Raw genomic sequence first — 15,788 nt, 5'->3', positions numbered from 1 at the left:
TATAAGCTTTGTCACATGTACATAAAAGTATAGTTTGGGTCAACGACCAGGGTCTGAGGTTGTGTGGGGGACAGCCTGCAGTGTCGCCAAGCTTCTGGCACCAAACTAGCATGCCCTCAACTTTCTAACCCTAACCCATGTGTCTTTTTGGAATATGGGAGGAAACTGGAGCATCCCGAGGAAACCCACATGGTATTTAAGAACATGTAAACTCCTTACAAACAGTGGCAAGAATTGAACTTCAATCTTACAGCCGACGCTCTAAAGTGTTACTCTAAACGCTATACTACATGCTACTCTGTTGGTCAGTGTACCATGTTGATAAGTGTTTGTTCACATTTTGACCACGTTGCATATACTGATTTGGGATTTCTGCTAGGACTATTGGTGCCATTCCATCGTTGGTAATTTGTTTCTCCATAGGCAACTCAACATTAAGTCAAACCCTGCATTGAGTTTTGAAGTCATGGCCCAAACCAACTACTACCATCCAAAAGAAGTGTGCCCTAGAGAGTAGATAAAATCTGTGTAATTGTAAAAGACACCACATGACAAATTTATTGACTTTTAAACGAATGTGCATTTTTATTAACATATTCATATAAAAATAGGATACTGATTATAAACATTTGCAATTACTTAAAAACATTCAAGTATAAAAGTGTTATTTACAAATTTTAGCAATATTTCACACTGAAAATTTATTTTTTTTATTTTATAAAAGGGATTAACAAAATGTTTAACTGAAGCACCAGAGTACATGGGACCAAAAGTGGTTTAATCCCTCAAAGTTTAGTAGGGATTTTTTGGTAAATGGATCAACTGTTCTTGCTACAAATATTGTAAAATTAATATTAAGCCTGTGGAGCCTCCATTTCTACCACCTCTTGAGGTACTGTCAGAAGTCAAAGTGCAGAATAACTATTTGTTAGCCTTTAACAAGATACTTACTGTTGGTTGTTAAATGAAAGGAGGAAAAAGATCAAATGGATCATAATGACATCCATTGTTGGCGAATAGTTGGTTTACATATTGAACTTATAAAATTCTGTCTTATACCAATCCATTGTAAATGGGTGCAATTTATGAGAAAATATGCTTTGCCAGCTATAAAGGTTTAACAAATTATCATACAGGTTTATAAAATTATAAATGGGAAGGGCAAATTTCTTCAAAACTTGTAAAATTAGGCTGATAAGGGAAAGCAATCAGCCCACTCCACAACAATTCTCTTTAAAGAGAAACTGAAATATCACAAAAGGAACTTACAACCAAAAAAACATTGTAAGTGAAGATATGGACAGTAACTGGAACAAATTAGTCTCAGTTTCTCTTTTTAAACAGAGCTGTTGCAAAGCTATACCTCAATAATGTGTAGGGAAAATTTGGCACTTGACCCAGACCTTCATTTATCAAAAGAATGGGAGTGTCTTACTGGTTCTTGTTAAGTGTTTCTGGAATTAAGAGAAATAATGAATTTTTAAAAATCTTATCTGTATAACATAACCTATTAAAATTCAGAACTTTTGTAAGTTCTACTTTTAAAATTCATCTTGATATTCAGATGGAAATATTACTTTTAAGCTGAAAATTAAGAATTGTCACATAATGGCTGACTTGTTAGAAAAATGAATTCCCTGATAACTAGAGAAAAATAAAATCACTCTTCACTTCAATTATTTTGACTGCACACAAACAATCCACTCAGTGTAAACAAGACTTAGAACAATCAGCGATATCTTAAAAAAAAAGAAACAGCATTTCCTAAGCTGTGCTGCGAAACTATAAGAAAGACACTTTTGTTGCTGAATTGGCCTTTAAGAACATTATTAAAGGTACGGTTTATCACATGGATCACACAAGAGACTTGTGTTCCAATAATGCTTCTGCTAAATCCCACTTAACATTTGAGCATAATACCAAACCCAGCCTTTAAGAGTCAAGAACCAAAATTTAGAGAAAGAGCAATGGAAAATATGCCAGGAAGAGACTGTGGCTTTGATCCAACACAGCTGAATTGATCTGATACTTTGCACATTATTTTTCAGCACTGTCAAATGGATCCAAAAAATTGAAATTGCTTAATTGCAGACTCAAAAGTCTGGTCATCAGTTTTGTGCTTTTATCGAAGTGAAATATGCTGGCGCTGAGGCACTGTATGGGCCAAATATAACATAGATCAATGCACAGCAAAACTTTGCACTGCTTAGAATGAACTGCCAGTGGAAGTGGTGGATGCAGATTTAATTGTAACATTTATGAGAAATTTCACTCACTCAACACTGAACTGATTCAGCCACCTATGGACTCACTTTCAAGGACTTATGCAACTTATGATCTCAGTATTTATTGCTGATGTATTCGTTAATATTATTTTGCTTTCTTTTCTTTCTGTATTTGCACAATTTGTCTTTTGCACATTAGCTGTTTGTCCGTCTTTGTGCACAGTCTTTCACTGATTCTACTGTGCTTCTTTGTATTTACTGTGAATGCCCACAAGAAAACAAATTGTATATGGTGCCATACGTGTACTTTGACAATAAATTTACTTTGAACTATGGATGGGAGGTGTATGGAGGGCTATGGTCCAGGCGCAGATCGATGGAACTGAGTAGAATAACAGTTTGGCGTGGTCTAGCTGGGCCAAGGGGGCTGTTTCTTTGTGCCCTATTGCTCCATGACCCATTTGTGAAATTAATATTTTTTAAAGAAAAATTACAGGAATATTTTAGATTCCAATAATTAGGAATGTTTTAGGACATTTGTTTTTCAATTTGCTTCAATAATAAATGAAGAATTGAGAAATGGATGCAAGAACATCTGAGGAAAACTGCTTGAGTTTAGGTGACGTGGAAGAGGACTGCAAATGTAATTGTAGTCCAATCCGATGGTACACCATTCATGCAATGGTTTGAGTGGAGGAACATAAATGACAAAGGAGCAGTTCACAGAGACCTGGATAATAAGATTTCCAAGCATTATGTTAGAGTGAGGAACATTTAGAGAACATGCCAAAGAATTATGAAACATTCCTCCTCACAATGTTCTAGACCTCCTCTGCAGCGCATTATATTTGTGGGAGCTGCTATAAAACGCACTTCATCAAGGAAAGGAAGTTTGTGCAATTTTTCTGTGCAAGTATGCTGCGAATCAAAATGAATACTGTAGATCTTAATCAACAAATGCAAGACAAGCGATACTGTTATCCCTGTGTGCACTAATTTATCAGCAAGGAAACAGGATTCTAAAACATTTTGACATTTTCAGTTACTGATAACTAGCCTGCTCCAGATTGGTTCACAAATCTAGCACCATACAAGTCAGGAATTGTTTTTGGAAAATTCTCTTAAGATCAATCTGACTACAGGGTCCGGGTGATTTCTCTGACATAGAGTCCTTTTTGTATAGTTTTGATATGCGTGCTCCCTGAAAAGCACAATTCAGCAAGATGATTTTTTTTGATATCACAGTCATCCTCACGGGCTATGGTATTTAAACTGGAGAACTTGTTAATGCAGATTCGCCAAACACATTGGCATACGAGGATTTTAGGAACTGGACATAATTATGCATGCTGCGGTTGGTGCATTCAGACTGTTCCAGGCGATCCTTTAAATCTTCTAAACGGCTCTGGAAACGCCTCTCAGCCTATAAATAATTTTGCATAAATTGGATTTGACAAAATATTTTCAGTCAGTAATGCATTCCTTTACTATAACAAATAAATATCTTCACAGCAATACCACAGTGGCTTCTCCACAGTTACACAGCTTAAAATGTTGTCTTCCTACACATTCTCTTGTTCCTCACACAGATTTTCCAGGATGTCCATCATTCATTATTTGTAAGCCCTGACTAATTGCCCTAAGTAATCCAGTCTTCACATTCCCCTCCCTCTATCCTGCAAATCCGATGGCAAATAATGGGTAATAAACAGTAGCAATCCCAATAATTTTCTCCCTCCTGTTCTGGGATGCAAGCAGATGAGATCGAAGGAATAATCACTAGCCAAATCCCAGGACCTGCACAGGTGAACTATTCAATGCGTATTTATTGACTCATGAGAGGAGTTCCCTTTTTGGAAATCTTTTTGGGGTTGGCTGTACTTGTAGCACAGAATTTCTGGATGGGAATGCTCAAAGAATCAGGTATAATGTTTGATAGCCCCCATCTCAGATCTACAGTCATGAATATTAAATTTGATTAAGTGCATTAAATGTAAAAATAAAACACACAAAGCTATGATATCTTTAAGGACCGATGATCTCACCTTAAGGACTCTTTATCTTGTCATCTCATGTTTTTATTATATATTGCTATTTATTTATATTTGCATAGTTTGTTGTTTTCTGCACTCTGGTTGATCTTTCATTGATCCTGTTAGAGTTACTATTCTATAGATTTACTGAGTATGCCCGCAGGAAAATTAATCTCAGGGTTGTATATGGTGACATATGTATATACGCTGATAATAGAAGTTACTTTGAACTTTAAGTGTGCAGTTACACTTGTACCATCTTTAAAAGAAGAACATCAGAATCATGAAACAGGCATTCTTGCTGAGGATGTTGTGACAGAAGATTAAGAGATGGAAAGAAAAAAATGAAGTCAAGGATATTCTTAAAGCTTCTTTTAAAAAAAAGTGCATAGGTATACCACTCTGGCCTCATCACCTTAAAACCCACAGAACTGAAGTGAATGCAAGTCATCCTCAACTCCTAGAGAATACCAAAAGAAAAAGTCAGTCCCATCTCCCAATCCCCAGGAATCATTTGGTGAACATTGTTACAGTCTTTCTGTACCAAGTAAAACCTTCCCTTGGTAAGGAGATGAGCTCTATACATAATATACCAGGTACAGTCTCACCACTGCCCTAATATTTGCAACCTAACTTTGTAAATTGATTTCCCACCCTTTATACTCAAATACCCTCATAACAAACTGCTTGTTTTCTTAATTGCCTGCTTTAAATGCATATTATCTTTCATATATTTGTGTAAAAGGACACCAGGTTCATATGAACACCAACACTTTTAGTTATCATCATTTTAAAAAAGTCTTTATTCTACAACCCCACAAATATTCCTATTGCTATAGTTTATCATTCAGCCTGCCTTTATACCCCTGAAGCCTTTCTCCCCCACCGCCCCCCCCCCCCGATCTTCCTCACCATCCACTCTTGTATTATCAGTTAGCTTAAACAATACTGGATTTGGGCTGCTCATTCAAATTATTGATATAGACTCTGAACTGCTGGTACCCCAAGCACCGATCCTTGTATCCCAACAGACATAGACTCCCAGCATCAACACAACTTACTCATTCCTTCCATGTACTGTTAATTAACTCAGCTTCAATCTCTCCCAGTAAATAACCCTCAATCCACGTGCACTTGTTTAGTTTAGTAACCTTTTGTGTGGCACCTTACTGAAAGTCCAAAGAACCATATCCACTGATTTCGCATCCCCCCCACCTTTTTACCATAGCTTCATTAATAAAAAAAATGTGCTAAATCCACATTTACTCCACTCAATCCTAATTTTATTTTTCCAAATGTTTTCTTATCATTTTTTCTCAGAGACAGATTCTTGCCATTTCCTTTCTACTACCGAAAGTCTAACTGGTCGGAGGTCATTTGTCCTTAAAGTCCAGAAGTCATTTGTATTGGAATTTTTTTTCACTTTGAATTCAATTATCCTTTTGATTTTATTTTTATTAATGCAATAAGCCTCCTAAGACATGCTTGCATCGAGAAAAGCAGAAGTACACAACCCTGTCCCATGTATCTCCAGAGTCTATAGCATTCAGAGTTTAACAGATTATAACCTGCAACCATAGCTATATCCTAGGGTGTACAAAATCACCACCCTGCATAAAAGGTTGTGTTGGACACTAATCCATGTAAACTGCTCCCTGAAATTTCCTTATATCTATCTATATATCATTTAAACCCTTTCCAAATTTGGTTCTTATACGCACGTTCCTATCTTATTCATCTAATTTTAAGTTATAAGATGAAAAGGTTTTCCAAAGTCAATTCTTATCCTTTGCTTAAATGTTCCCCATTCTTTCTGGTATCTCATTACAAATATCTGAAGCTTAAACAAAACAAGAACTGTGTAAATTGTAACCTACATCATCTTTGCTCCGCCTCAGCTGAGTCAATTCTGTTTTTGTTCTGCTCAGCTGAGCTTCAAGATCCAGTATTTTGCCCTGTGCAGTCCGCTCCTTTGATGCGGCTCTCTCCCTGGTCTGGTCCACCTACACAAACAGACGGATATGGTCACAATAACCAAAACATTTCTGTTGCATACCCGGAACTGTTCCACCTTGTAGAAGGGTGGATAACCAGAGTAACAGCTTCACGAAAATTGTCAAAAAAGGCCAGGGAGGAAGGAAGTTAGGTGATGCTTTCCTGAAGCATTGGGATCTGCAGTGCACTTTACATATAAAAAAAGCAGATGACAACTTTCAAAAGTAATTTAGGTATTTGGAAAGGCATTATTTATAGTTCCAAAAGAACGTGGCAGTGGTGTGGCTTCAAATGAATAGCACGGAGCTAAAATTGAAATGATTGGCTAGAGAGACTCCTGTTATGGTGGATGAGTCTGGAACTGTAGAGTTCTTCATCTGCATTTCCAAAAGCGTACAACTTCAATGGCCAAATGCAATGGAGGCACATTATCACTAATCTTTCCTTCAAAGCGACACTACTCTTATCTGGGCATCGACAGCCATTTCTTTGTAATTAGTGTATCTAAACCCAGGAACTCTCTCTACAGGATGATGTATCTGTATCATACAGACTGCACAAGTTCCTGGTGACCTTCTCAAGAACAACTGAGATAGCTAATAATGTTGACTTTATTTGATTTATTAATTTCTGAAACATGAGCAAAAGGAATTTGTTGGCCCTTTTAATACAACACATTATGTGTATGCCTTCACTACTAGATTACAATGCTGTCCTAACGAGTCTCCCATGTTCTCCCCTCAGTGAACTTCAACTCATTCAAAAGTACACTGAAATTTAACAAACCATATGAGCATACAAATGAAGAGCAGGAACACACCACTCTGCCTCCTTGAGCCTGCACTGTTATTCAATAAAATCATGGCTAATCTGAATGCAACCTTAACTCACACTCCCACCCATGTCCAGCAATCTCCCCTCACTCAATTGTTCATCAGGTGTATCTACTTCTGTCTTAAACTGGCCAATGTAGAAACAGAGTTCCTAAGACCATGATCTTCAGAGTAAAAATAAATTCATCTCTGCTTTCAATGGACATCTTCTCATTTTTAAATAGTGACTCATAGCTCTAGATTTTCTCTTGAGAGTACATATTCTCGTCACATTCACATTGTCAAGATCCCTCACAATCTTGTCATGGTCACCTCAATTTTCCAAAAAAAAAAAGCCTAGCCTGTCCAACTTATCCTCTAAAACAACCAACCCATTCCTTGTACCTGTCCAATAAATCTTGAACTACTTCCATCTCATTTACATCCTTTCTTAACTCAGGAGACCTCCTGACTTTTATATTGAGTTGTCTACACCTGCATTCTTATCTGTTATAATTCATCTTCTGGGTCACCCAAATCCCTCTGTCTCTGAACTCTCACCATTAGGTAATAGGTTTCCTTTTTTTAAAGTTTGTCCTGCTAAAATTGACAATTTCACATTGTCCATTACTTAACACTTTGTAGCCTCCATATGTCCTTTTAAGTTGCTTTCTTACCTTAATATTGGTTTATTTTTGTCAAATATACCAAGATAAAGTGAAAATCTTAAATTGTACACTGTTTAGACACATTAAATCGTTATACCGTGCATTAAATTAGAATAAAGTAAAACAATAGTAATGCAGAATGAAGTGTAAAAGCTAGCTTAAAAAAGTGCAGTGCAGGGAAACAAAGTGGAAGATTGTAATGAGGCAGACTGAGGCCAAGAATCCATCTTATTGTACAGGAGCTCCGTTCAGGAGTCTGAGAACAGTGGGACAGAAGCTGTCCTTGTATCGATGGTGCATGCTTTCAAGCTTTTGTATCTTCTGCTTGACGGGAGAAGAGAGAATGCCCAGGGTGGGATGGGTCTTTGATTATGCTAGCTGTTTTATTGAGGCAGCAAGTATAGACGGAATAAGTATAGACAGATGTGTCTTCAGCAAATTGAACAATCATATCCTTAGTGCCTTCATCCAGACAATTTATATAAATCATAGACAGTTGAGACCCCAGTATTGATCCTTGTTACGTACTATTTGTTAATCAGTATGACACATTTATGCTGTTCTCCATTTTCAGTAAGATAGTAATTTCCTATTGACATAAGTATATTATCTTTCACATTAAGAACTTAAATTTTCTACTATAATCTTTATTATGGCCTTATCAAGAGGAAATCTAACAGTTCCTCTCTACCATTACATACGATACTTCTGCAAAGGCATCCAACAATTTAGTCAGACAGATTTCCCTTTCACAAATGCATGAGAACTTTGCCAGCACATCTTGAATTTGTCAAAGTGCCGAATAAGTGTCTCAAGGATTCATCAATCACTCTTTGCCTCATTAACGATTTAGCAACAGTTTGATATTAAAATTTTCACCTTCATTCATTCCCCACATGGTGCCATTTCTTTCTGTCAATAATATGGTCTCTACACCTACTTGGCAATAACTAACTGAAAGTACACAATGCCAGCACCTAATAGTCTACAGCTAACAAGATGAGATTATATAGGCCAGACAAAACTGTGATGGATGTAAATGGGTGCCTGAAGGTGGTTTGACAGGCCTGTTTCAACGCTGTGTATGTCTATGAGTCCACAACAATCTGCAGTTTTCTGAAAGCAATGGAAATCTGAAAATGTTGAAATACACAGCATATCAGCTTTGTGGAGATAGAAAGAAGAAATCTTCAGCTGGATGTGTTCATACCAGAACTTTCAGAGAGAATAGCAACGTCTTGTTTCCCAAACTGATCAATAAGAAACCCGATTCAACCCAACTGGGTTTTTAAATTGACACAATAAATCAAAATACTGATCAAGTGTTACTGGGTTCAATGGCATATTGCTCCTCCTAGAGTTAATAAATCTCACTGAACTGACCTGGCGCCTGGCATCTTCAATAGCAGTCTCCAACTGTCGAGCGAGGCTGCTGCACTCCCGGGATTTCTCCTCCAATCGCTGCTGATTGTGGTGAATCGTCTCTTCCCTTTGTACCACTACCAGTGTCAGTTCCCGATTTTGTGTATTGACATCTTCCAATTTCCTACAAAAGTGATCAATGTCCTTTTTTTTAGGATGAAATATCCTTACTGTTTACAAAAAGCTTTGTCTGTACGTATATCAAACCATGATAATTCAATGTTGACTGTTCAGGGTACGCTCCCGCCTTACTCCAGAAATTGAGTGCTTAATCTATGTGTACAGTACGGTTGGTGCCAACCTTTGGATAAACCGTTCCCTATCTGGCTATTGTAATTCAGGAGTACACTGGTGATCCAATAGCCTGAAGTACGGTTTACTTATCAGTGTTTAGTTTAAATGCCGAAACCCTGTACCAACGGAACCAACACAAACTCCTGAAGGAACTCAGCAGGTCAGGTAGCATCTATGGAAAGGAACAGAGCTGACATTTTGGGACGAGACCCTTCATCACAACTGTATTTTGTAGGTGGAATTCCAACACATGCAGCATCTCCTGTGCTTACCAACAGAACCACCTGTATCATCAAAACTATGAAAGAAGAATGGTGAGAAAAGAGCTCTCTCAATTCAGTCACTTCTTTACTGTTTGTGGCAGCATGGCAAACACAAAAAGCTGCCATATTTTTCTTTATGGTGGCAAGCCATGAGGATTTTATGTAAATTATATTTAAAAGTTTGGTATTATGTGATTTACTCTCGTGAGAAAAGATCTGTTACTGGAGTACAAAGACGTCTTTTTTAACACATGAATCAAGTTTAGAATAAAACATTTCAAAACAGTGATGAATTGCTCATTATAAAAAGTCTTCTAAGGACTCAATCATACCATGATAACAGAAAGCTGATCTAGCCATTCAAGAAAACATGGCCTAATGATGCCATCATAAACCACCCTCAAGCCAAGCAATTCATGTCATTTTATCTGTTTATGTATTCCTGAGTTGATCACTTTTGAACTTTTGCAAGAACAATATTTTTCATGTGTGTGAAAACTTCACTTGGTAAAATTATTTAATTTAAAAATTTAGCAGCAAATGCATCAAAGCTTTTGAATCTCAGAATATTAAACTAAATATTGAAATGAGACTTAACCTACACTTGATGGAATAAAATAGTGGTTGGATCTTCACGGTATCTCTTTAAAGACATACTTAATTACAGACATGCAAATGACTGCCTTAGAATCTGCAGGAAAGTTAAGAAATTAACTTTATCATGAATTCAGCAACTTCAAACAAAAATCTTATAGCATAAAAGTTAAGGTGAACAAAGAATTCCAATTTCAGTCCAAACAAGCTTCATTGTAATAAAACAAAGGAACAGTAGTTTTTTTTTCCAGATCAGGTCATTAGCATAAAGGAGAATAATACAACAATGGGCAAGAATTCCTTCCCAGACATCAAACCCATAAAATATATAATATGTCTGTATATATTCCATTTTCACTGCAATGGAATAAAGAATTGGATTTAAATCTGCTCTTTAATTACAGCAGGAATTATCAGTTCAGACTATCTCCTTAATGTCGGATGGGACTGTACAATATTTTTCTTGCAGTTTAACATTCATATCCTTGATTGTGCTTTTTATATAATCACCTATATACATGTAATTGTTCAGTGAGTTTTCAATGGTTACAGTTGTCTGTATTTTGCAGGAAACCCTCTAGATTTCACTGGTGGGTGTCTCATTACTTGAATCTGGCTGTTTAATTGGTTAACTGTTATCTGTTGGAATTTCAATGGAATCAGTGGTGTGGTATAAGATGACCAGACCACAGATGTTCTCTCTTTTTTCCTTTTTCCCTTAGGCTGTCTTTCACTGCTCTTTTCTTTCCCTCTTTGTCTCTCACCATGCTTTTCCCTTCACCTTCTTTGTTTTTGTAACACTTAATAAAACAATTGTAGGCGTCAAGTTTTATGCCTCATTCTTAACTTCCGAGGAGTCTTTGGATCTCAAAAGCATTAGAATCCAATATTAATGACACTCAACTAACCTTTCCAAAGTTTCCAATTTCAGCTTTAAATTATGATTTTCTTCTTGTATACTGTGACACTTCTCTCTTGACCTTCCACCTAGTTCCTCAATCTGAGAAAATAAAGAATCAAACCATTTATAGTTAAAAAGAACTACATTTAATTAAGAATCAACTTGTCCAGTTGGACTTCCTTTGAACATTATTAATTATGAATGCTTAAGTATTTAATCTTTTCTTCCTACCAATTTCCCCACCATACCTCAGGACATATACTAAATACAAATGGAAGAACTTGTTGGGTTAAGCAGCGTCTGTGGAGCTAAAAGGTATCAGCTGATGTTTTGGGCATCAGGACTGTGAAGGGACAGGGAAATTTAAAGGAGATTTGCAGGTCAGGGTTTTCCCCTCCCGCACAAGGAGTGGTGCGTGCTTAAATGTGTTGCTAGGAGTGGTGGTGGAGGTAGATGCAACAGAGGCATTTAGAGAGTTCTTAGAACTGCATATCAATAGGCATTGAATGTAGGGTTATGGACCATGTACATAGCAGTACAAATGGGGGTGGAGAGAGGCTGGTAGGTGATCCAGAGAACCAGACGGGGAGGGAATGGTGGCCATGTGGAGGGAGGGGATGGGGCAGCTGAACAAAAGGACGAGGAAAACCAAGTAGTTGTGAGTGTGCGTGGGTGGAGAACATTTGGGTTGTGGGTTACTAGAAATAGGAATTGAGTTATGAGCTACCCAACTGGGATGAGATGGTGTTCTTCCAATTTCGTGTTTGGCTTCTCTGTAGTAAAGGTGAAAGATACTGCAAGTAGTGCTCACGATGTAGCTTCCTCAATGTTGGGGAAACAAAGTGCAGAGGAGACAACTGCCCTGCAGAACATCTGTTCTCTGTCAGCAGTGATCACGTAGAACTTCCAGTTACGTGTCATTTCAACTCTACTTCCCTCTCCTACAACGAGCAATCTGTCCTCCTCTTTCTTTGTTGTTATGGAGAGGTTAAATGCAAACTGAGAGAACAACATCTCATATTCCATTTGGATAGCTTACAACCCAATGGTATATATATTGAATTTCCCAATTTCAGGTCACCCACACCCCCACAAACACTCACCAGTTGTCTTACTTTTCTTCTCCTTTTGTACTGTACATTCCTCCCATTGCTCTCCCTATCTAGTTCCATCTATCCATCAGCCCCTCTCCATTTGGCTCTATCCATATCTATCAGTGTCTGTTCCATCCTCCTTCATTCTGCATGTGAGCAATCTTTCCTGTTCCCTTTCAGTACTGACGCAGCGTCGATATCCAAAATACTGTTTTATGCCTTTTTGTTTCCATAGATGCTGCTTTACCTGGTGAATTCTGCCAAAATTTTGTTTTTTTTTTAAACTGCAAAAAGGCATGCTTTTGCATCTTGCACATCAATTAGCACAGACATGATTCTCCAGCTAACCAGTGTGTGCTAAGTCCAGCAACTGAATCAATTGTTTCTTGTTGGAAGGGGAAAAAAAAAGTGCAAGCTGCCCTAAGCCCCAAAATGACATGTATAACTAACATCAGCTTGTGCTGGCGGCCTCATTAAAAGCTCTGCTATATAGATTTAGTAAACACAACAGCCAACAGAACAAGTGTCAAATTGGAAGTACATGAATAAATAGACACTATTACAACTGCTTAGAAACTCTCTTATAGCAAGGGAAGAGTTACCTTTTTTTTTGCACTGAATTATGAACTGTACACTTTTCTTGTCAGGCAGCATCTATGGAGGGGAATAACTGGTTGACGCCTCAGGCCTGAAACATCAACTGTTTATTCTCCTCCACTGATGCTGCCTGATCTGCTGAGTTCCTCCAGCATTCTGTTTGCGTTACTGTGGATTTCCAGCATCTGCAGAATCTCTTGTGTTTATGCTACTTTTCTTAGTCTGTTTAAGAATCTCATTCCCATATTTCACACAAAAACTTTATGCAAGCAAACACAAAAGCGATTTTACAAATAGCTAACTCTCACAAAATAAGTCTAATGTTACAAACTGCTCTTTATACATTTTAGTGGACATTTTTAAATTTATTTAACATAAAAAGCTACAAAGAAAGAAATTCCAAAACTACCTCCATCTTGAGATCACGTATAATGGAAGCCTGATCTACATTTTTCTTCTCATACATGACCAGCTGCTGCTGGCAGTCCTGCAGTTTATGTTCAGTTAACTTCAACAACTCAGGAATAGGTTCCAGATCACTCAGTTTTTTTTGCATTTGTCTACGCACCTATGGATAAACGTAGACATCAAAGAGACCATAAAAAAAATCACTGCAAACCTCAATATTAATACATAATGTTAACCTCATAATGTAATTATTTCTTTTTATTCCCTGATGGAACCAGCTCATCCAGTACTTAAATCTCCAGACACAGAGGGGCATCATCAATCCACCCTAAAAACAACAGATGCTGGTAAGATTCTATATACCATACCGCTGGATTAACATCCAAATTTATGAAATGGTGCTCACGGACCTAATGCAAGTCAGTTGCTTGAATTTTATATAATTTGAATTATATTTTAATAACTTATTTGTGGTAACATTTTGTTTTATGTGCTTCATTCTACACAGTGGTCCGGCGGAATGTTGTCTCTTTTGGTTCAGTCAGATAACAATAAACCCAAACTTGAACTAGAATTTATTTCTGAATGAAAATGTGAAAAGGTAAGGTCTTGATCTGTAGCTCTGCTGGTCTAGTGTTTAGTACACTGGAAGACATATAAATCTTGAATTTCCTATTATTGTAATTACTTACACAAAGGAACAGGTCATCTCCCAACGGGGGTTAGTGCCTCACTCATCAATTCAGTTAATCAAGCCAATATTCTGTACCTTACTGTTTATTAGTTGTTATGGAACACGCCCTTTTTTTTTAGCTTAACCACACCAAGTGAAATTGTCACATTTCAGCAACGGAGTAAAATTATTGGATGGTGAAATTGTGGGCCATATTGGAATTTTTAAAATTGCTCTCTCAGCATGAAGTGCTGTGCCAGAAGCAACAAATTATAGTTTTTACCCACAATGCCAACTTATTTTACTAATTAAAAGGATGGTAGCTTAGTGATACAGTTCTCTGGAGCCATATGCAACTGCTTCACTAACTGTAGGATGCAAGCTTGCAATACTGATTCCTCAGTTAAGACAGGCTCCTCAAAGGAGATTATTTGCGAGGTTCCACTACAGGAAACAGCCTCTCCACATCCACTCTTTCCAGACCTTTCAATATTCGATAGGTTTTCAATGAATCCCCCTTCCCTCAATTTTCTAAACTCCAGCAAGTACATGCTCAGCAGCATCAAATGCATCTCATATGTTAACCCTTTCATTTCTGGGATCATTCTAGTGAACCTTCTCTGGACTCTCTCCAAAGCCAGCATATTCTTTCTTAGATAAGGGGCCCAAACTGCTCACAATACTCCAAGTGCAGTTTGACCAATGCCTTCTAATCCTCAATATTGCAACCTTGTTTTTAATATACTAGTGCTCTATAAAGTAAGCTTTCTGATTAGCAATTTAATGCCATATACATTTTTTCTTTAATTATATCAACTACTGTCTCAGAAAACCTTCCACCTTTCCAAAATTTATTAAATCCATTAAACTGTGGCAAAACAGAGTTGGAACAAACTTTCAGCCTAGCTTCCTGCAGTTTTAAACAGCATTCACTTTTCCAATCTGTCTCCATCAGGGGTTGATACTGAAGATTGAGCTCAAAGGTCAACCAGAAGTCCAAAAGTCAAAGCTCAGAGACTGGAGGCCCGTTTGTGTGCATGTGCGGGTGGGAGGGTGGGTGGAAAGGCGTTGCACTCTGTTGTTTTGTGGCTCGTTGTGTTCTGCATTGTTCTGCCGAGCACGCTATGTTGGCGCTGGAATGTGTGCTGCCACTCGTGGCACCAGCATACCCTTGGGTTGTTAGCACAAATGATGCATCTCACTCTACGTTTCCATGTACATGTGATAAATAAATATGAAATCTGAGCAATTTTAAAATACAAATAATAGTCTCTATCACAAGGGAATTATTTCCTCCTTCTCAACAAGTAGTTACCTGTTCAATTTCTTTATTAACCTCATCTTTCAGTAACTTGTTCTCCCTCTCTGCCTTCTCCAGCTTCATGTTGTATTCATCTGCCTCCATCCGTGTCTTCATCACCTAGATCCAGCCAAGAATTTTATTACATAGCAACTTTAAAATAATGACGTAAAATTTTGAAAACCTCTCCACACAAAGAAATAATAATCATTTTACAATGGTTATTCAAAATCTTTCACTGAAACTAATACTTTGTTGGTGGTGTCAACATGCGTCTTCCTCATTGGTTAATACATTGAACCTACGGCAGTTTCAATTTACATTTCAAATTAATATTTTTTTTCATAATCTTATATAGTACAAGAGCTTTTTTGCCCAATCCTACAAAGAAGTTGGACTTTCCCTTCACACTGTGTTAAAATTAAAAACCCAGTGGTAGGATTATAGACTAATATTACAAAAACGATTGTGCAAGAACAGATTGGTTTGCTATATTCTCAGATGTTCTG

At 37.4% G+C, this 15,788-nt stretch overlaps 1 protein-coding gene across 2 annotated transcripts in view; it reads right to left on the bottom strand.

Annotated features, from left to right (window-relative positions):
• Window positions 1-583: 583 nt before the first annotated feature.
• Window positions 584-15,788, bottom strand: part of odf2a (outer dense fiber of sperm tails 2a) — a 55,212-nt gene continuing 40,007 nt past the window's right edge. For both annotated transcript variants that reach the window (XM_063073658.1, XM_063073659.1), the window contains exons 15-20: window positions 15,295-15,399; window positions 13,308-13,466; window positions 11,215-11,306; window positions 9,117-9,279; window positions 6,136-6,261; window positions 584-3,648 (exon numbers count right to left, since the gene is read on the bottom strand). In XM_063073658.1, the coding sequence (XP_062929728.1) occupies window positions 3,493-3,648; window positions 6,136-6,261; window positions 9,117-9,279; window positions 11,215-11,306; window positions 13,308-13,466; window positions 15,295-15,399 (801 nt within the window). In that variant the 3' untranslated portion in view covers window positions 584-3,492. The remainder of the gene's footprint in view (window positions 3,649-6,135; window positions 6,262-9,116; window positions 9,280-11,214; window positions 11,307-13,307; window positions 13,467-15,294; window positions 15,400-15,788) is intronic.

This window comes from Mobula hypostoma, chromosome 21, assembly GCF_963921235.1.
Source record: "Mobula hypostoma chromosome 21, sMobHyp1.1, whole genome shotgun sequence".
NCBI lineage: Eukaryota > Metazoa > Chordata > Chondrichthyes > Myliobatiformes > Myliobatidae > Mobula > Mobula hypostoma.
The sequence above is the reverse complement of the archived record's forward strand: the minus strand, read 5'-3'. Positions and strand labels throughout refer to the sequence as shown.